Source organism: Haliotis rubra, unplaced genomic scaffold (genome assembly GCF_003918875.1).
Source record: "Haliotis rubra isolate DU_JTF1 unplaced genomic scaffold, ASM391887v1 Scf535, whole genome shotgun sequence".
Classification (NCBI taxonomy): Eukaryota; Metazoa; Mollusca; class Gastropoda; order Lepetellida; family Haliotidae; genus Haliotis; species Haliotis rubra.
Window position 1 is genome coordinate 332,501 of NW_025767230.1, and position 22,571 is coordinate 355,071.

General features: G+C 40.3%; 1 protein-coding gene across 1 annotated transcript in view; it reads left to right on the forward strand.

The window, feature by feature from the left end:
- LOC124253203 (Na(+)/H(+) exchanger protein 7-like) overlaps positions 1 to 22,571 on the forward strand; it is a 41,649-nt gene that overhangs the window by 7,499 nt on the left and 11,579 nt on the right. Inside the window, exons 2-10 of the mRNA XM_046686930.1 lie at positions 6,048 to 6,335; positions 8,255 to 8,300; positions 8,762 to 8,803; positions 10,944 to 11,015; positions 18,837 to 18,918; positions 20,138 to 20,165; positions 20,889 to 21,004; positions 21,492 to 21,577; positions 21,989 to 22,061. Of these exons, the coding sequence (XP_046542886.1) occupies positions 6,128 to 6,335; positions 8,255 to 8,300; positions 8,762 to 8,803; positions 10,944 to 11,015; positions 18,837 to 18,918; positions 20,138 to 20,165; positions 20,889 to 21,004; positions 21,492 to 21,577; positions 21,989 to 22,061 (753 nt within the window). The 5' untranslated portion in view covers positions 6,048 to 6,127. The remainder of the gene's footprint in view (positions 1 to 6,047; positions 6,336 to 8,254; positions 8,301 to 8,761; positions 8,804 to 10,943; positions 11,016 to 18,836; positions 18,919 to 20,137; positions 20,166 to 20,888; positions 21,005 to 21,491; positions 21,578 to 21,988; positions 22,062 to 22,571) is intronic.

A 22,571-nucleotide genomic window follows, 5' to 3' on the forward strand; every position in this document is an offset into this window, starting at 1 on the left:
ACGTCGTGCTTGAGAATATTTCGCTCATATGAAGACGTGCATGCGTGTGTATGTGTATGTGCGCCTGCTTGTACTAGCCCAGACTGAAGCTGGTTTTATAGTGCTAGCCCACTGAGATACCATGCCGCAGTGAAGCATGAATACCCCACTCAGACACATTATACTGACTCCGAGCCGACCAGTCCTCGTTGTACCCATTAATGCCGAGCGCCAGGCAGGGACCAATAAGTACCATATTTTAACGTCTTTTGGTAGGACGTGGTCGGGGATCGAACCCACGACCTTCCGCTCTCCGGGCGGACGCTCTAACCACTACACCACGGAGACGGTACAGGAGCAAGTAGATTTTCCTCTAGGAGATAGGGACGTTGCCCTGCATGTAGTGTCTTGATTTAACACATGGCTGCACTCGGCTAATAACCGCGGAATCGTAACCTTACACAGCTGAGTGAATGTTCTACCAAGCAAGTCAAGTCTTAACAACCCTGTGAGTACACAATGCCATTTAGAAAGTGGTGATATAGGGTTATCTCCCAATTGACAGACACCCATTTGACAGACAGTCGATTGACAGACACTGAGCTAGAAGGTTAATTACTGGTGTACGGCTATTAAATGAGCCACGACCTGACAAATGACCCTAATTTGCAGATATGGGAACGCATATATCATATCTAGAGTAGGCAGTTGTTTTTGTACTCCATATAAACTTTGTACAAATTGACGGATTGCACACAGGTCAAAACTTTGTTGGACTAATAAAAGTAGGCCAACTCACTCGCACCCGTGTCACCTTCCGCTTTATTACGTTTTAAAGTTGCCTTGGAAAGACCAGTAGCAAGGCTACTTTTTGACATAGCGTCTACTTTGGTTGCACACGTCTTTCCATATAAATAATAACATTGTAGGCTAACTCCCTTGCCTGAGAATGAACAATTTGCCCATGCTTCCCTAACTTGGACATGTTAAAGTAATCAAAATCTGCAAACATTAAAAAATTGACTCGTGTCTAGATGGTGTTTTGCTGAACTTAATCGCTGTACGAGACACGTGTTAAACAGACGCGGTATTGAGTTCACGCCACGGGCAGCATGTATCGCCAATCTACCTGTAGCAACCAAATGTATTCGTCTAGATTCCCTGCCCCGCCTACTTACATACATACATACATACTAACATTTGTATAGCGCCGATATCCAGCTCAGCTCAGCTGCTCAAGGCGCTTTGTTTTTCCCTCGTTCACTGGATGTCAATCTCAACGGCACATCGTATTGTCAATCTCAACTCCCTGGGGATCATACAACTCTTGCAGCCACTAGGCGCACCGAGTATTTGTGGCATTCCCATCCTTACGAGGTACCCATTCACAGCTGGGTGGACTGGGACACATAGTCACAGTATTTTGTCCAAGTTCACTGCACGTTGCTGTACCCGCAGCTAGGTGTTTGCACGTATTCATGTGGCCACCATCTGGTCATATACCAACGGTTTCGTGGGTTATTTTAAGTGCACAGGGTTGTGTACTGTACACTAGGGGTTGTGACAACACTGAGAGAGGCTACACACAAAGTTGACTCCAAGGTTTTTACACCCGGTCACAGGTGGGCTGGATCCCGTCACCTCAAGCTCGCTGGATCACTAGCCTGGCGCTTTAGCCAGTTCGCCCACCGCGCCCCCGTTTACTTGTCACAAACGCGTGTACTGCGCAGGCTCATCTAATACGAGTCAAGCAGTAGGGTAACACCTACGGGTATAGTAAAACAGTCCACTGTCTAGTGAGTAGAGCAGGGTGAGCCTGAAACAGGTTCGTTACTGAGAAGTTTGATTGCGTGTAAATAGAACTTTGCTGTGATTAAATGAAACTCTCTTCTCAAAATTGTTTTTACTATCAATTACTTTCGAATATAAAAACAGGTTTGTCACTGAGACGTTTGATTGTGTTTATTGATTGAAACATATTTTATCCATTTAAGGATTGGGCACAAGTTATCCAGCTTAGAAAAGCCCTCTCCCAATAATAGGATATGTACAACAGAAGTTAACTGAGAAAACGATTTGTTTGAGAGGTAACAGATATGTACATATTTGAAAACATATCTGCAACCCTGAGTAATGGGAGGACACAGTAACCCACACCCTCAGAGTCAGGCACCTAATCGCCAGCACATAACCCCACTGAACAACTTCAATATAGGCATTAGAGTTGGGAATTGGTTGAAATCTCACAATTGATGATTGTTTCATTACCAACAACCAATCATCGAAAACAATTGGTTAGCGTCATTTTTCAGATTTTCCTATCCAGGTTGTTATTGCAGATATGTATAATATGATGCAACTTGCTACTTTAAAGTGATGACTAATATATCATGAACATAAACTTCCCGGAGTCTTCAAGAAATATTCAGTCATGGCTTTCCAGTTAGTGAAGTGAGTTTTTTAAGAATTAAACACGTTTTCAGGCCCTGACAACTTCAACGATATGTTCCATTGTCAAGTATTTCAAAGACTAAAACAGTTGTTCCAAAATCGATTATGTTCGATTATGAGAAAATGTGATCGATTGCTTGGTCGTTTGGTCACTGCGACCAATCTTCGATTATTTCAATTAATCGGAACACAACTATTAGGCACACAATTGTATATATAGATGACGCGATGTAAACTTGAAAAGACCATTATATACACATTGCCACAATGAACACGTTCGTCACCAGACAAGACACCAGGTTGAGTCACCTAGTCAACATCCTTGAAGCTGAAACTGAGAACTTTACACTGGAATCGAAAATGAAGAAACGCCAGCTACTATGTACATGTACATGTGGGGGCGGTGGGGTAGTCTAGTGGTTGAAGCGTCGGCTCGTCACGCCGAAGACCCGGGTTCGAATCCCCACAAAGCCCATTTCGGGCGGTCAGGCTCGCTGACTTGTTTGACACATGCCATCGTATCCTAATTGCGTAGATTAATGCTCATGATGTTGATCACTGGATTGTTTGATCCGGTCCTTATTTACAGACTGCTTCCATATACAGTCAAATCCCGATAAGTCGAATGCCGGTGTCTCGAATATTATGCATAACTTGAAGTACCTGTTGGTCCCGACCATTCCCTGTTATAGTTGTCATCATTTGAATACCGGTTACACGAATTCGTCTCATGAATACACACGATGACTCGAGAAGAATATTGAGGAGTGTGGCGTTAAACAACAAACCATCCATACCTTTCGTTCAGGGTCATAAAGCATAAATCAGGGCTCGATTGAGTTACATGTATATAAATCTGCACAATTACAACGTGTTAATAATAATAATAATAATAATAATAATAGTTCTATTTGTATAGAGCTTTTCCACACATCAATGCACGCTCAAAGCGCTTTAGCAAAGCAAGTCCAGAGTCAGAGATAGTTGTTGAACAGATAGGTCTTCAGGAGGGTTTTGAATGATGGAAGAGAGTCAGAGTGTTTTAAAGAGTCAGGGAGCTGATTCCATTTGACAGCTGCTGTCACACTGAAAGATCTGCCGCCGAATGTTTTCAGCTGAAATCTGGGAATGTCAAGGAGTTGCTTTGAGCTGGACCGGAGACATCTAGCTGGCTGGTACTGTGTCAGGAGTTCACACAGATACTCAGGAGCAGTTCCATGAATACACTGGTAGGCTAGGCACTAGACTAAGGCTTAGTCTCTGAATATATATACTTTTGATAGTAACAAACAAACCCATTTATATTGAAAAGGAGCCCTAGGGAGACCAGAGATTCAGAACCTGAGGAAATCTAGACTTGCTTTATTTAGGGCTTTAGCACTGCAGAGAGGGCTTGGCAGTAAGGAAAATAATGTGGTTCAGGGACTGTGAGACAGACTAGCTAGGCACAGGAGTTTAAAAACAACACTAGCACGGATGGGCAACCAGTGCAGCGATCTTAAGATGTTGTTTATGTCAGCTGGTGGGTTGACCTGGCAACCATACGAGCAGTTTCATTTTGGATTCTCTGGAGGCGGTTGATGTTCGACTCTGTAGATTCAGCAAGGAATCGAGCCGGGACAGGATGAAGGATCTCGCTAGAGTTGCTGCAGTGTCTTGAGTGAGGAGATGGCGTATACTGCCTATGTTCAGCAGATTGTAGTTGCAGACTCTACAGAGCTCTGAGATTTGTCTGTCCATCGAAAGATCTGATTGAAGATATACTCCCAAATTCTTCACGGATCTGGAATGTGGGACTGTGATGTCACATATTGGGATGTCAGTCACATCTAAAGTACTGTCGGAAATAGAAAAAAACTGTTTTAGGCTGTTACTCTGTATCCCTAAAATTTACACAACTACAAATAGCAAATGTCGAAATAATCCACTTCGGCCTAACTTGGCATTCAGTGGGATGCGTAATAGAATATCCTTTACATGGACTGGCTCCCCTTTACATAGACTAGTTATCCCTTTACATGGACTGTTCCCTCATTACAACGACTGGTTCCCCTTTACATGGACTGGTTTCCCTATACATAGACTGGTTTCCCCTATACATAGACTAGTTCCCCCTTTACATGGACTGGTTCCCCTTTACACGGACTATTCCCTCTTTACATATACTGGTTCCCCTTTACATAGACTGGTTCCCCTTTACATGGACTGTTCCCCCATTACAGGGACTGTTTCCTCTTTACATAGACTGGTTCCCTTTTACATGGACTGGTTCCCCTTTATATGGACTGGTTTCCCTATACATAGACTGGTTTCCACTTTACATGGACTGGTTCTAACTTTACATAGACTGGTTCTCCTCTACATGGACTGGTTCCCCTTTACATGGACTGGTTCCCCTTTGCATGGACTGTTCCCCCATTACACGGACTATTCCCTCTTTATATAGACTGGTTCCCTTTTACATGGACTGGTTCCCTTTACATGGACTGGTTCCCCTTTATATGGACTGGTTTCCCTATACATAGACTGGTTTCCCCTTTACATGGACTGGTTCTTTACATGGACTGGTTCCCCTTTACATGGACTGGTTCCCCTTTACATGGACTGTTCCCCCATTACACGGACTATTCCCTCTTTATATAGACTGGTTCCCTCTTTACATGGACTGTTCCCTCTTTACATAGACTGTTCCCTCTTTACATGGACTTGTTCAGCTTAACTTAAACTGGTTCATCTTTACGTAGATATTTCAGATTGCCATTGCACTTCTAGAGACATGTAATGTATAGAGAATGCTACACGAGGTCTCATTGCATACGAATTAGGCGAAACGAGTGTCCTTCCTCTGTTATCTGACCTCCCTTTCGCTCGATCATAGGACCTTTATAGGAATGTCATGAGTTTCGTATAATTCGTATGTAATGAGGCCGAGTGAGGTATTTTATTTATTACCCACGTCTTACCTGCATAAAATTGACAAATGGCGTATTTCTGTTATTTTTATGCTTTCATAAAGACATAACACGTTGGAACGTTTTCAAATTTTAATAACAGCAAACACAAGCTTTAAAAGAAGAAAATATTTTATCATTAGGGACCGTTCATAATTTATGGCTATGGGGTGGATGATTTTAAGGGGGTCATCCATTTCGTTCTTGGGAGATTGGGGGTCATCAATATGGTACACATGTACTAGGGGGTCAGCAATTCTGTACATACAAAATATTGAAAAATTATGCTTAAGACATATGGGAAAGGGGGGGGGGGGTTGATTTTGCACATGACATGCAGGGAGGGGTCACTGACTTTGTACATAAATTGTAGGGGGGTCACTCACATTGTACATGCTTCTCCATAAAATCATCATCACCATATAGTTCAGGTGACGTCATGTTATTAATTTGCGACGTCATGAATAATGGATGACGTCATATCAAATTTGTACACTGTTTCACTGTGACGTATTATCCAGGATCATCCGATCTCTGTCTGATGCATTAGTTTTTTTTAATCTGCAAAATATAATAATAATATGTGGGTATATTTACAAAACTATCTCAACCCAGCCAGCAGGTAGTTTGTGCATAATAAAAACAGACCTTTATTTTATTTCCAAGGTAAATTCCTCAAGATCAATGGTCCTACAAGCCAATCTGGAAAGGAAAGTTGTTTGAAGCTGACTGGCACAGATTTGAACATGGCGTTTGCATCAACTTTATCTTTGTGCATATTCTCCTGCTCGATATTTGCCACATCAACGTCAAGTGTGGGCTCGAGCGCCACGCAGCGCAACACCTCCCACACCGAACACCATGGCATTGAAATCGCCGGTGTCCTGTTTGAAAATGTGAGACAGCCCATGATATATACCATCGTTCTCGTTGTAGCAGCCGTTAGCAAAGTTGGTGAGTATGATTTAATCTGTAGTGGTATATTCATGATAAGCGATATAATCCCAACTGTTTATATTCTGCGACATACATGCATTAGTACTTCTTATATTACATGCAGATCACAGGTTTTACAGTGCGGACCCGCGGAGCAACCCATGCTTGTTGTAAGAGGCGACTAACCGGATCGAGTGGACAGGCTTGTGGACTTGGTTTACTTACACATGTCATCGTTACTCGTAATATCTATTACTGGTTTTCTTGTCACGGTTCGATTATCTGCAAGCCTCGCGTCCTGAAGCTAGAATGTCTCTGAAGATCTCGCATATGTATGTACGTTGACACGCTCTCATGCAAATGACCACGTCTGGCATCTCCATCTTTTATGTCATTTTTCTGCGAGCAAATTTATTTTTTCGTTGATGTAACAGGACAGATATTATCTCCAGGATAACACACATACAGCACGCGAAATACGACAAACGCAAACCAAAACCATGCTCCACAATCACGGTGAAAGCTTTACTGCACGTTTCCGTTTGATATCGAGTAACAATAAATATCTTTGTTGCAGCTTATCACCATGCACGTTTCCGTTTGATATCGCCTAACAATATAAATCTTGAATAAATATCTTGTTGAAGCTTTTCACCATACACATTTCCGTTTAATATCTCACAACAATAAATATCTTGTTGCAGCTTTTCACCATGCACTTTTCCGTTTGATATCGCCTTACAATAAAACTCTTGTATAAATAACTTGTTGCAGCTTTTCACCATACACATTTCCGTTTGATATCTCACAACAATAAATATCTTGTTGCAGCTTTTCACCATGCACATTTCCGTTTGATATCGCCTAACAATAAATATTTTGTTGCAGTTTTTCACCATGCACGTTTCCGTTTGATATCGCCTAACAATAAATATTTTGCTGCAGCTTTTCACCATGCACGTTTCCGTTTGATATCACTTAACTATAAATATCTTGTTGCAGCTTTTAACCAAGCACATTTCCGTTTAATATCGCCTAACAATAAATATCTTGTTGCAGCTTTTCACCATGCACATTTCCGTTTGATATCGCCTAACAATAAATATCTTGTTGCAGCTTTTCACCATGCACATTTCCGTTTGATATCGCCTAACAATAAATATCTTGTTGCAGCTTTCACCATGCACGCAGTTTCCGTTTGATATCGCCTGATATCGCCTAACAATAAATATCTTGTTGCAGCTTTTCACCATAGCACATTTCCGTTTGATATCGCCTAACAATAAATATCTTGTTGCAGCTTTTCACCATGCACATTTCCGTTTGATATCGCCTAACAATAAATATCTTGTTTAAATATCGTTGTTGTAGCTTTTCAACAAGCAGATTTCCGTTTGATATCGCCTAACAATAAATATCTTGTTGCAGCTTTTCACCATGCACTTTTCCGTTTGATATCGCCTTACAATAAAACTCTTGTATAAATATCTTTGTTGTAGCTTTTCAACAAGCAGATTTCCGTTTGATATCGCCTTAACTATACTTGTTGCAGCTTTTCACCATATCTTTGTTGTAGCTTTTCAACAAGCAGATTTCCGTTTGATATCGCCTAACAATAAATATCTTGTTGCAGCTTTTCACCATGCACATTTCCGTTTGATATCGCCTAACAATAAATATCTTGTTGTAGCTTTTCACCATTGACATTTCCGTTTGATATCGCCTAACAATAAATATCTTGTTGCAGCTTTTCACCATGCACATTTCCGTAATATCTTGTTGCAGCTTTTCACTATTCAGATTCCCGTTTGATATCGCCAAACAATAAATATCTTGTTGCAGCTTTTCACCATGCACATTTCCGTAATATCTTGTTGCAGCTTTTCACCATTCAGATTCCCGTTTGATATCGCCAAACAATAAATATCTTGTTTCAGCTTTTCACCACGCACATTTCCTCTCGTCAAGGATTCCGGAGTCATGGTGAGTATAAATAGTTTGTATTTATGTTTGTTTGGTCATGTCACAACCCGTCAATTTATAACATGGCCCAGCTTCCACTGGGAAGAGTTGTGTCCCTTATCCGTACCAGGATCCTCCGTTGTTTCGGTTGCCGATTCACCATGATGACGTCTCTATGTTTGTCTGCTCCATACTTCTGAACTTAATCAAAGACCTGCTCCACTTTATTCCCAGATCAGTACTCATGATATGGCTGGGATATTGCCAATGTGACGGATAATTCTATCTCATTCCTCCCGAATCAGCATTACACGCCATGTTACATTTCAGATACTATTCAAAACGACGTCAAACCAAACTCACTCACTCACTCACTACTCGACCGTCTGAATCTGCGCTCAAATTGACTAGTTCGTTATAGATTACGTCACTTCCTCAAACACAAACAGTCACAGGATACACAAATCCGTTTCTTTTTTCAGCCTGCTGATCATCCTGGGCCAGATATTCGGGGCGATTCTTGAGTGAGTATGCCGTGCTGCTATAGTCATTCCTTCAGGTCCCAGCGACTCAATTAGAGTTCAAAACCAAGACACGCTTGACTTACTATACAGTAAATTCCGTCTATAACGAACACCCTTGTAACGCAATGGCGGATATAACGAACTGTTTTTCCTTTTTGTTCAGACCACTTGTAGTTTATTGTACTGGCCGTTATTATCCTTAAAGGCACAATTTCACACATTTTCGACAATATTTTGGCCTATATTATACTACAAACAAAATATATGGGAACACCCTAAAATTTGATAGTCATATATATAAAACTTAAGCGTAGTGAGTCCTTTTATTCTCTAAGGTAAATGTAACTTTTTGTGTCCGTAATGGGCACTTTAAACGACATGTTGGAACATGCAGTGAAGCAACTGATTCAATATTCGTTGAGTTTGAGTGAAATGAAAAAACAATAAAATTGTCAAAAACAGCGAAAAACAAGGGTGCTGAAACACACCAACACCGTGTTTGATTCAAACGCCCAAACACAACAGCCTAGTGCATGTGGAAGACAGACTTCCCATGCAGTTTGTGACAACAGGAACCAAGTTCATGTTCTAGAGGATAAGATGTAAGGATGGGGAGAGGTGGACGTAAGATCCAGGACTGAGTTTTGTCTCCAAAGGAGTGATAGGATATTCGTAAAGGGCGCTGCAAGGGACATAACTCTATGGAGTTCGCTTGAAATAATGTATGGCCGGTAGAGTGTGCGAGAGGGGATTTAATGCAAAGTTGCATTAACTGATTCGAACTTTTTAATTTAATATTGTAATCTGAATACGTAGTTTGGGGTGAATAAATTATACGGTAGCTTCCCTGAGGGTTGATAGTTAGTATTGTTGAGAGAAATGCATTATTTATTTTTTAGAGAAGTGTGCGGGAAATAGTGCCTTTAAGATAAATTTATGGAATTCTGATTTGCCAATAGCCCACGCATTTACGAAACCATGTAGGCGGATTTGCCAGGGTGTACGAACCGTACACTCCGTCAAATCTGTCCCGTGACACACTACACTGGTTGTACAAATGACCTTGACCTTAGATGGAATGTGGCCGCCAAACAGCTGGCCGCTTCGTAATTTAGAGTTGGCATATACAATTGTGAGTATAAACAGAGTAATAAAATTGTTGCCATAATTTCTTGTTTGTTTGTGTTAATAATAATATAAAAAATTAAAATGTTTCTCTATTTCACTTGTCAAAAAATCTCAAATTCGACCATTTTATCATAAACTTAGCCATCCGGAGTTGTCTCCCTTTATGACCGTGACTGTTGTCTGTTTGTTATTGTTTTCGAATGTTGGTTTTTAAAGATAAGCTGAATAAAGAAATCTTAAGGGTAATCAATCCGTTACACGGTGTTTTGAAAGGGTGTACGGGACAGTAAGACCCTTGTAAATTCCTTATTTTACGGAAAATACGGAATTTACAACGGACTGTAAGGAAATACGGAATTTACAAGGATCTTACACTCCAGGCACACCCTTTCAAAACACCGTGTAACTAATAATATCTATCTATCTAATAGTATATATCTGACTTGAGGAGGCTCGTTAGATCAAAACGCGCTGGCTCAATCATAGTTCTCGGATATAATTATCTTCCATTAAATTCCACAGCGGTGTATAGGTACAATATAGCGATTGCAGATATAATACACAGGCTGTGCATTGAAATTACATTAAGAATACACTAAGTCTTGAGGAATTCGCATAGCCTTCAAACAGACGGCTTTGGCGCAATCAATAAATTTAAACGCCTTTCTGAAGACAGGTTGTTCAGTGACTAACTGAAATTAGACATATCCTTTGATGTAATGGCGAAAGTAAACAATTTTACCGGTTATATGAGGCAGATTGTCACGTGTCCAAGACTGTTTTAGCAGGTATATATGTCCGAGTGTTCGGGAAATGAATATTATATTGCAGCCGTGTATTCCCCACTGTTTAGGCTGGCTGGTACAAGTACATGTAAGTGCACTTCGATACTGGAACATGTATTAACGATTGCATGATACAATGAGTCAAACTAGAACCTTATGCATTATATGACAGATTTGTCAACTGACGTTTAGATTAATATAATTGATTTCATGCCAACTTATTTCAGATATTCCGGAGGTGCTAACTACATTCCAGACTTCTTCTCCCCCCATGATTTCTTTCAGTTCCTTCTTCCTCCGTGAGTATTGTCTTCTCCGTGAATATCTTCTTCCTACGTGAGAACTTTCTTCCTCCATTAGAATCTATTCCTCCCTGATGATCGCCTTAATCCGTGATTACCTACTTCCTCGTGAATATACTCTTCCAGCGTTAATATCGTCTTCCTCCGTGAGCACATTGTTCCTTTGCTAGTATCTTCTTCCTCTGTGAGTGCCGTCTTCGTCCATGAATATCTTCTTCCTCCGTGGGTACCCTCTTCGTTCATGAGTATCTTCTTCCTGAGTGAGAACATTCTTGCTCCACTAGTATCTTCTTCCTCCGTGAGTAACGTCTTCGTCCATGAATATATTCTTCCTCCGTGAGTAACGTCTTCGTCCATGAATATCTTCTTCCTCCGTGAGTGCCTTCCTCCTACACGAGTAATTCTTCCTCCATGCTGCGTTATACTGTCACTATAGAGGTAGGCAATAAGTTCGTTATTATGAGACTAGTTGTCAAGTCATCATTTAAAAAACGTGGATTTAACTAGTAAATTGTAATTCAGGTGAGTTTTGTGACGCAATGGGGATTCATTAATGGTGGGGTTCCGACGGTAAATCTTCTTTATCACAGCCGAGGTAATGAAAGCACATTAAAATCGAAAACACATTTCAAACGCGTTTCGAAAGACCACACACCATCAGGGGCGATGGTGTGGCACAGAGGTTAAAGCCTTCCCTCATGACGCCTAAGACCCGGGTTCCATTCACGAAATGGGTACAATGTGTGAAGCTCACTTCTGGTGTCCTCCGTCGTAATATTGCTGGAATATTGCTAAGAGCGACGTAAAACCATGATCATTCACTCATTCATAGTCACACTGGTGACTACCCTTACAACATCACATTGACGATCCCATACATGTAGACCTCTACACTTCACTACAGGGGACTGCGGGGTAGCCTAGTGGTTAAAGCGTTCACTCGTCACGCCGAAGACCCGGGTTCGATTCTCGAAATGCGTACAATGTGTCAAGCTCATTTCTGGTGTCCTCCGTCGTAATATTGCTGGAATGCTGCTAAGAGCGGCGTAAAACCACACTTACTCACTCACTTCACTACCAACACAACTAGAGACGAACATTGACTTGAACAGAACAATACAAATCATTAAAGCACGCTAGAGTTGAGTTGAGTTGGGCTTTACGTCACATCGGAATTATTTCATCCATATAGTGACGAGATCAAGTCTGATTTCATACACATTTTAAGTACAAAGTACAAATGAGTTTTATTTTGAAAACGTATATATTCATTACATTATTATTTGAAAAACAGAAATTCAAAACTCCAAATTCAAAAGCAGGCAATCCATTATTCACATTACGTAGCTACAATTAGTTGTACAGGTCAGCTTCCCTCAGGTAGCTGACTATAAGATGCTCGCTCACGCGGGAAAACAGGTCTTTCAGATTTGTCACTTCATAATGCAAGTCCCTTGCAGTCGAAAAGTCCACACAGTCAAGCAGTATATGGTCGATTCCAACGAACAGTGTACACCGCTAGGTACAAGGGGTCCACAATAGAATTGCTTGCACCTTGTAATTCTTTTTACCAATGTAAAGTCAACATATTTGCCTCTTATGAAAATCAGTTGCCATCACTAATCTCTAAAAGTGACAAGTTGGTGGATCAGTGAAGTTGAAGGCTCATTTTCTGAATTGACTACAAATACCAACATCATACCTTGTATATCCTGTGATTAGATGGATTGTATGTTGCCTAACATCCAACTTCACTGTTGTTCTGCATGCACAATATGTTAATGACTATAGAAACTCTGAAGCCATATCATGGTTTCTTTCATGTTTTATAACCTCAAGCTTTACGAAAATAGAACCATTTTGGTACCTTTGTTTGATGTAGCACCACTTAGTGTTCTTTTCACAAACGAATCATTGTTACATATCTATCTTATTCACCTGGGAGACAACGGGTGGAACTTTCGATAAGTACAACAAATTTGAAAATGCATCAAAAACTAAATTTTAGGTGGAAAATAAAAACAATGTACATGTAGGTAACACATATCACACAATTCCCTGTATTTCATAAATGTTTATATATGTCAAACTAAATCATAGCTGGTTTATTAAAACATCGAACAGTTTGGAAATTGTTTATCTAAGTGCATAGGACATGTGAATACAGATTGTTTACAACCGGTTTAAGGCTTTCTCTTTGTTTGTCTCAGTGTATGTCGGAAAGTAGCAATGTCATTTTAACTGATGGAAATATACTTCTCATCAACAGTTTAGACTCACTAGAAACACTCACTATATGTGTGTGTGCATTTATGTGTGCAAACCTCATGCAGATGAATTGCATGAGGATCATGCATCAAATTGCTGAAATGCATGTGCAAATATCGTACATGTGAAAAGCTGCATGTTGGTGTAACGTTTTGTTCAGAATTCGCCAAGTTTCACTGATTTTTATCATTTATTGAACTCATGACAATAATGTTTTCAACGTTACAAATTTGTTTTACAATACATCAGTCCATGTGCAAACAGTTCCTTTAAACAGTTTGGAATATTTTGCAAAATTTAGTTTAAAACAGTCGCCTGAAGTAAGTGGCTATATTTACACTAGTGAGTCTAAACTTTTGATGAGAAGTATACAAATTGAACTAAAATCAATACACCTGAAATTTTATTTACCTAATGTTTCAACTGACATTTGTATTCAAAGAAAGCACATCACAAATGTTTAAAACGCTTGAACTATTACCGTATACCATATACCATTATGTACAGATAAACATGTCACTAAAACAATCAATACATTATGCGTCTTACTGAACTATAACTCTGCTTTAATTACCCATATTTTGAAATGACAATTTCTATAAGATAGACATTTACAGAAAGTTTCAACTACAAAAACGAGCTACCTACGAATACGACATACCTTTGACAAACCTTATTACTAAACCCATGAAACTAACTTCTACTACAGTCTCAATTATCCTATGTTCGCAAGTGCATCGGTGACAGCCCTGAACAAGACTTAAAACTTCAAACACACTGACTGATGTTACCTACAAATACGGAATGTTACCAACGAATACACATGTTACCAACGAATCAACCGTCGATCGCGTGATATCATGCAAACTTTTACTTTTATCACCAAGATCAACTTGTTTTCTGACATTTCAATCAAAAAGAATTTATTATATCACTATAATAAAGTCTAAACCACGAACTGCAGTGCATCCCTGAATAGAACATTTTTATTGAACGCTCAGTTATGTAGCCATTTGAAATTCCAAGGAACCATTTCAATCTATTAATATGCAGTACTGCGTACCTAATCAGTTTACTTATGATCTGCAATAATTGTCTTCAGTATAAATTATGTTGTAGTGTTCTCTATTTCATTTTGTTAACAACGAATACATGTTACGTACAAATACCGTGAGCCACAACCGGGGAAATCCCAGCGGGACACCATGTCTTACCAATTTGAGCCCCTATGTCAATTCCACTTGTAGTCTGAGGCTTTTTGTTACAATAATAAGACTTAAAACCTCACTTAAATTACAGTTGGTTAGTTGTAACAGGTGTCATATGCATCCTATGTTATTGTGACATGGGTTTATTTATATGACATTCTTAAGAAAATGTAAAATACACTTACTAATCACCAAGATATTGTCTGGTCTCATCTATGATGACTTCTAAATCGAACACATGTCACGGGAGTTAAAATTCACCTACAGGTTTTTTATGTGTGATATCTTCGTAAAAACAGCACAGAAAATGTTCAGATGTGGCACACGTATACCTTGTGGCCCTTTGCACTTGAACTTAGGATATCATTCACTAATGTGTTCATCTGTGGAAACAGCAACATATTTAATGGTATTTGTAGGTAACGTGATTTTTTTTACCAAATCAGACCTTGATTTTCTAACATTTTTTTAGATTATTACTTGTAAGAAATATTATGTAACGCCATTGCATTTGAGTACTTTACATATTAATTCTGTAAAAAGTAATAAAAAATAACCTTGTGTTGCATTTACATAAATTGACAGAGTAAGGTAACGCAAAAAGTACCACTTGAAAACAAATTACCAAAATTACGAATTAAGCCCTAGACAAAATCATTTCAGGGGATTTATTCACGAAATGTTTGGCAATCAGATTAATAAACTTCTGTTCATCCAGTTTGAGTAGTATTTAACACACAACATGTTTTCAACAAAACATTTGTAAATATAAGTCAAAATGAATTAAAATGACCTGTTTTTGTTTCCCATAAGCTTAATGTTTAATTAAAAATAGTCGTCTTATATATAGTCGTATCGTCTGACTTGTGCCGATGTGATGGGCACCCCGAAAGAAGTGAAGATAGTAATGTTAAATTGTTATGGGCCCAAACATGCTGTGTACACTTTTCTTTGGTATCCACCATATATGCTTGATGGTGAACACCCCATCGCAAGAGACACACATAGGGGGTCCATCCACATCCGTTTTCAGCAGATAGTCATGTGTATAGCGACTGTGGCCAATACGACATCGCCGTTAAACTACCTCTTCACGTCTTGACTGACAACCCAAGTAAGTATAACGAATAGTTGTCTTCAATTCATACAGTTTATTTCTTCCTACTTGGGTGTCCCACCTTTTTGGCGTAAGGTCCCAAGTATAGCTTTTGATAGTGGGTTTGAAATCACTATACGGGATTAGCAGTGGGAATAAGGGCTTGTCAAGAGCTGCTTTGGCTGAAGCATCGGCTTTTGTGTTACCTGCTATGCCGATGTGAACCGGCAACCAGCAGGGGACGATGTCACATTGGCCAGTAGAAAGATCGTTGTAAAGTTCTAAAATGTCCAGGATGATAGGGTGACTTGAAGTAACATTTTGAAGTGCTTGAAGGCAAGATAGTGAATCTGTAAAAACGATGAAGTTTTTGGAATGATTCTGTTGTTTAATATAGGACAAAGCTGTGAAGATAGCTTTGGCCTCAGCAGTGAAAATGGAACTATTGTCGGGAATTCTGGAAGAGACAGTCTTGGATCCAATGACTGTATCACTGGCAACTTTGCCATCTTCCTTGGATCCGTCTGCGAAAATGGATCTATGGGTGTTATACTTGGAACGTAACTGGTTGTATTCCTGTTGGAACACCAAAGTATTTGTTTCTGACTTTTTGAGTTTAGTGAGGGTAAGATCGACCTGTGGTTTCACCATCTGCCAGGGTGGTGAAGACAGGAGTCGGTAAGGTGCTATGCTATTGAGATCAATTTTAGCTGCAGATATGTGTGGTTGAATTCTGATTCCGAGTGGTGGAACCAGGCTTGGCAGGTTAGGAAACAAGTTTTCATAGAGAGGGTTGAAAATACAATTGTATGCTGGATTCAAATGATTTGAACGTAATTTAGTGATATACTGCAGTGAAAGTTTTATGCGGCGTTGTTCAAGGGAAGCAAGGTTCGTAAGCCTCTGCCTATAGACTGTCTACCGGAGAGGTCCTAAAAGCTCCCAGGCAGAGCCTCAGGCCTTGGTGGTGGATAGAATCTAATTTTTCTAAATTGCTTTTGCAGGCTCCACCATAGACAATGGAGCCGTAGTCCAGTTTAGAGCGAACCAAAGATCTGTACAAGTGAAGGAGGGTAGTTTGATCCTCTCCCCACTCTGTATTTGAAACGACTTTTAGCAAGTCAAGCCTTCAAGCACTTTGTTTTCAAATATTGTATGTGTGGTAAGAATGTCAAGTGACGATCGAATATGAGTCCCAGGAATTTGGCCTCTTCTACTACCTTGATGGGAGTACCATCTAAAGATAGGTCTGGATCCTTGTGTGGTTTGTATTTACGACAAACGTGAATACAATTTGTTTTGGATTTTGAAAACTTAAAGCCATTTTCATTGGCCCATTTTCGGATTTTGTTAAGGCAGAGTTGTAGCTGCCTTTCTATTGTGTGCATGTTCTTACCACGACATGAACTATTGAAATCGTCCATGAAAAGGGACCCATCAACACAACTGTTCAAGACGTTAGTGAGGCTGTTAATTTTGATGCTAAAAAGTGTGACAGACAGGATGCTGCCTTGAGGGACGCCCTGATCTTGGTGGAAATAATCAGACAATGTGGAACCCACCCGTACTTGAAATTGTCTGTTGTTTAGAAACTGAGATATGAACTGAGGTAATCTGCCCCTCAATCCAAATTCATGTAAATCCTTTAAGATACCATGTTTCCACGTTGTATCGTATGCTTTTTCTAAGTCGAAAAAGATAGATACAGTATGTTGTTTGTTGACAATGGAATTTTTTATGAACGATTCCAGACGCACCAGATGGTCAATGGTAATTCGGTTCTTTCGGAAACCACATTGGAGGTCACTAAGGAGGTTATTGGTCTCCAAGTACCAGATTAATCGATTGTTGACCATGCCCTCCATGGTTTTACAAACACGGCTAGTCAGTGATATAGGACGGTAGTTTGTCGGATCTGTATGATCCCGGCCAGGCTTTGGTATAGGGATGATAATGGCATTGTGCCACGAAGGAGGAAAGTTTCCAGTTGTCCAAATGTCATCAAATATATTGAGTAGAGTTTCCAAACTTAAAAAACACCTTACAACTCAAAACAGATCCCAGAAGTTAACTACTACTGCTCAGTCGTCGCCACGTGGCTGGAATAATGTCGATGCTAAATTTTAACTCACTCACTCACAACTGCTCAGTGTGAAGCCCTTTTCTGGTGTCCCCGCCGTGATGTTGCTGGAATATTGCTAAAAGCGGCGTAAAACCCAACTCACTCACTCACTAACAACTGTTCACGGTATTGTACCCTGCAGAAGAACACTGTAGACAACAGGTGAGTAAAGCACACCGCGGGCGAATACAGCACATTACAGCACATTTCAGCTCAGTACAAACCAATACAGCACGATACGCTAAGACAAATACTTTAGTCTGCACCAAACAACAGACAACAATACTAACAGCCTACTACGTACAGTATACCCGTGAAGATCCGGGTTAGAATTGATCTTCAGCAACCCATGCTTGTAGTAAGAGGCGACTTACCCCTGAAGATCAGTGTTAGAATTTATCTTCAGTAACCCATGCTTGTCGTAAGAGGCGAGTAACGGGACCGGGTGGTCAGACTCGCTGACTTGGTTGACACATGTCATCGGTTCCCAATTGCGTAGATCGATGCTCGTGTTGGTGATCACTGGATTGTCTGGTCGAAACTCGACTGTTTACAGACCGCCATCATATAGCTGGAGTGCGGCGTTAAACAACAAACCAACCAACCAACCAACCAACCACAGTATCGCTCAGACCACAACACACAATACTGCTCAATACAACACACGAATTCAACTTAATACAACACACGAATTCAACTTAATACAACACACGAATTCAACTTAATACAACACACGAATTCAACTTAATACAACACACGAATTCAACTCAACAACTTAATACAACACACGAATTCAACTTAATACAACACACGAATTCAACTGAATACAACACACGAATTCAACTTAATACAACACACGAATTCAACTGAATACAACACACGAATTCAACTTAATACAACACACGAATTCAACTGAATACAACACACGAATTCAACTGAATACAACACACGAATTCAACTGAATACAACACACGAATTCAACTTAATACAACACACGAATTCAACTTACCACGGACTAATACCGCTCAGTCAAGTTGAGCACAACTCACTATAGACCAACAAGACAACTTACACATTGTATTAAGGATGGTCAGTTATGACGTCATTTCCAACACGTATTTCAGGATCATCCTGGAAGCGGCCTACAGCCTCCATGACAGGACGTTTGCTGACAACATCGGATCTGTCCTCCTGTTTGCTGTAGTTGTGAGTTCTTCAAAGTTCTACAGGGACATCTGATCAAATTCTACATTACGTGTTTTCACACGCATCGCACGTGACATTCCCTGTACCATTTCAGTAACATGTGGATTACTTAAAGTCATACGTATAGTCAACACTTTCTACTCTGTGTCGGGATCGGGTGGTCAGGCTCGCTGACTTGGTTGACACATGTCATCGGTTCCCAATTGCGTAGATCGATGCTCATGCTGTTGATCACTGCATTGCCTGGTCCATACTGGTCCAGGCGTAAAACTAAACTCACTCACTCACTTCTACTCTGTGTCGATTAGTGTAATACTATTATTTCAATTACGTTTGCTTTTCTTAAAGTCATACATATAATTAATACTGGATACTACTCTTCATCATTATAATCCAATTAGCTTTTCTTCATCTTTCATGTATAGATACTGTGTGGTGTTACCTGGTATTCACTTAGTCATACGTACCCATGAAGATCCGGGTTGAAATTGATCTTCAGTAATCCATGCTTGTCGTAAGAGGCGACTAAGGGGATCGGGTGGTCAGGCTCGCTGACTTGGTTGACACATGTCATCGTATCCCAATTGCGTAAATCATGTTGTTGATCACTGGATTGTCTGGTCCAGACTCGATTATTTACAGACCGCCGCCATATACTAGTACCTGTGATATTGCTGAATGCGGCGTAAAACTAAACTCACTCACACTTAGTCATAGTTCGTACTTTAAACTCTGTCATTTTAATCCAGTTTGCTTTTCTTCAAGTCATACGTTTAGTCAATACTTGGTACGCTCTGTGTCATTTGTATAGTAACTACTGGATGTTCTCAGTGCCATATCAGTACCCTTTGCTATACGTTCTCTCGTCACGCCGAAGACCCGGGTTCGATTCCCCACATGGCTACAATGTGTAAAGCCCATTTCTGGTGTCCCCGCCGTGATATTGCTGGAATATTGCTAAAAGCGGCGTAAAACTAAACTCACTCACTCACTCGCCTTTTGCATTACCTAAACTGCGACTCAGACAAGGATAAGACATCATAAGACTATGATAGTGCGTGACTTTGACAAGAACTGTAATTATGGATCACAAAAAGGGACAAAGCAATGCGTCATCGTATCCAGCGAGGGTTATGTTACGGTACTGATAACTGATGACAAGACACATATATTATTCTGACGTAAGACTCACTCACTCACTCACTCACTTTGGTTTCAGGGAACCATATTGGCCTTCTTTGCACTGGGTGAGTAATTTTATAAACGTGCCACAGAAAACATCTTGTTTCCGTAATGTTTTGGTGGAATTTACTTTCAGTGCTTGTTCAGAAATTTGATGTGTTTCTTCCTGAACAAGTCGACAATTCAGAGATGCAACATTAGCGTACACGATTATCAGGTATCCGGGAAGATCCGGGTTAGAATTAACCTTCGGAAACCCATGCTAAGAGGCAACTAACAAGATCGGGTGGTCAGGCTCACTGACTCGGTTGACAATTCCAATAGCGTAGAACGATGATCGTGATGCAAGTCACCGAATTGTCTGGTCCAGACTATAGTTTATTTACAGACCGCCGTCAAATCCTTTGGATACTGCTGAATTCGGTGTTAAAAGAAATATGAATTAGCTAGTGAAATCTTTTGGATCTATTCTAAACGACGAACAATATAAGTACTCCACTGAGGTCATTCTTTAATGATGTTTAAAATCACCTACCCTTGAAAAAATAGTATCTTAACAATTAAGACCCATTCTGTATGATCTCGCCACTGGATAAGCACTGCATGCCCTTCACCCTCATATCGTGAAAATCTCTGAACTGTTGGGCCTTATCTTGTCATACCTAGATTCGATTCCCGACAAAGAATATTTTATGGTATCTCTAAAGCTGATGTTGCTGGAAATTTACCAAAGCGGCATAAAACAATACTCATTCACTCTGATTCCTAAACTCCGCTTATGCTTGCAGGTCTCACTCTGTGGGGTCTAGCCATGAGCGGGGCGATGGGGGTTTTCCCCTTCCCGATAACACTCACGCAGATCCTCATCTTTGCCGCACTCATCGTCGCTGTCGACCCTGTGGCGGTAGGTGGAAGTTGTCATTACGTGATTTATGTCACCTTCTCACGATGTCAATGATTACCAATACTGATCTCAACACAACATGGCATCTGCGGCAGCCATATTGAAAACGCTAGAGTTCTATTTGATATTATGTCCAAACAAACGTTGTTCTCTATTACGAAGTTTGGTTTTGACTGATGATTGTTCCACAAAAATATGTTCGTTAATGTACTCACATAATCGAACTAATTCTTTCAACCCGACTAAAATTAAGAAGTGAACGTAACAAAATGGAAGTACAATATGATAGCCTAGTGGTTAAAGCGTTCGCCCGTATCGCCGAAGACTACGGTTCCATTCTCCACACGGGTGCAATGTGTAAGGCCTATTTCCTATTTTCCGCCGTGATAATGCTGCAATATTGCTAACAGTAGGTTAAAACCAAACTCACTCACTTCATAACTTCAGTTAAATTGTTGAAACAGACATGAAACTGCTTGTGTTTCAGGTTCTAGCTGTGTTCCAGGAAATAGGCGTCAACAATGTTTTGTACTTCATGGTTTTCGGAGAATCTCTGCTCAACGGTAAGTCCACGTCAAGGTTCTGTTCTACCCCTTGTTTTATCTATTGTCTGTAGGCAGATTTGATATACTCACGAGTGAGTGAACATAAATGCTAAATATACAACTTCAGAAAGTGACCACCGGAATCACGTGGTCAATACCTCTCTCGTGTTGTACATTATTCGCTTAAAGAGGTTCTTTTCACTTTCATTTTGATATTTTCAAAGTTGTATCTAAATTCACAGGATCCTTTCACTGATGTTAATATATAATGGAATAGTTCAGTATAAAGTAATGTCTGTAGACGTCTTTGGTCCTGTATCATCATGCAGACGTGAAACTGTGGTCAAGGTGTGGACGGTAAACAGGTAAGACTCAGGTCAGGTGTGCAGACATACAACAAACTCTTCATCAGGTCAAGGTGTGGACGGTAACAGGTAAGACTACAGCTGAATCAGGTCATGCAGACATACAACGAACTCACTTTATCAGGTCAAGGTGTGGACGGTAAACAGGTAAGACTACAGACATACAACGAACTGAATCAGGTCATGCAGACATACAACAAACTCACTTTATCAGGTCAAGGTGTGGACGGTAAACAGGTAAGACTACAGCTGAATCAGGTCATGCAGACATACAACAAACTCACTTTATCAGGTCAAGGTGTGGACGGTGAACAGGTAAGACTACAGCTGAATCAGGTCGTGCAGACATACAACGACCTCACTTTATCAGGTCAAGGTGTGGACGGTAAACAGGTAAGACTACAGCTGAATCAGGTCTATGCAGACATACAACAAACTCACTTCATCAGGTCAAGGTGTGGACGGTAAACAGGTGTGGACGACTACAGCTCACTTTATCAGCTGAATCAGGTTCATGCAGACATACAACAAACTCACTTTATCAGGTCAAGGTGTGGACGGTAAACAGGTAAGACTACAGCTGAATCAGGTTATGCACACATACAACAAACTCACTTCATCAGGTCAAGGTGTGGACGGTGAACAGGTTACAGCTGA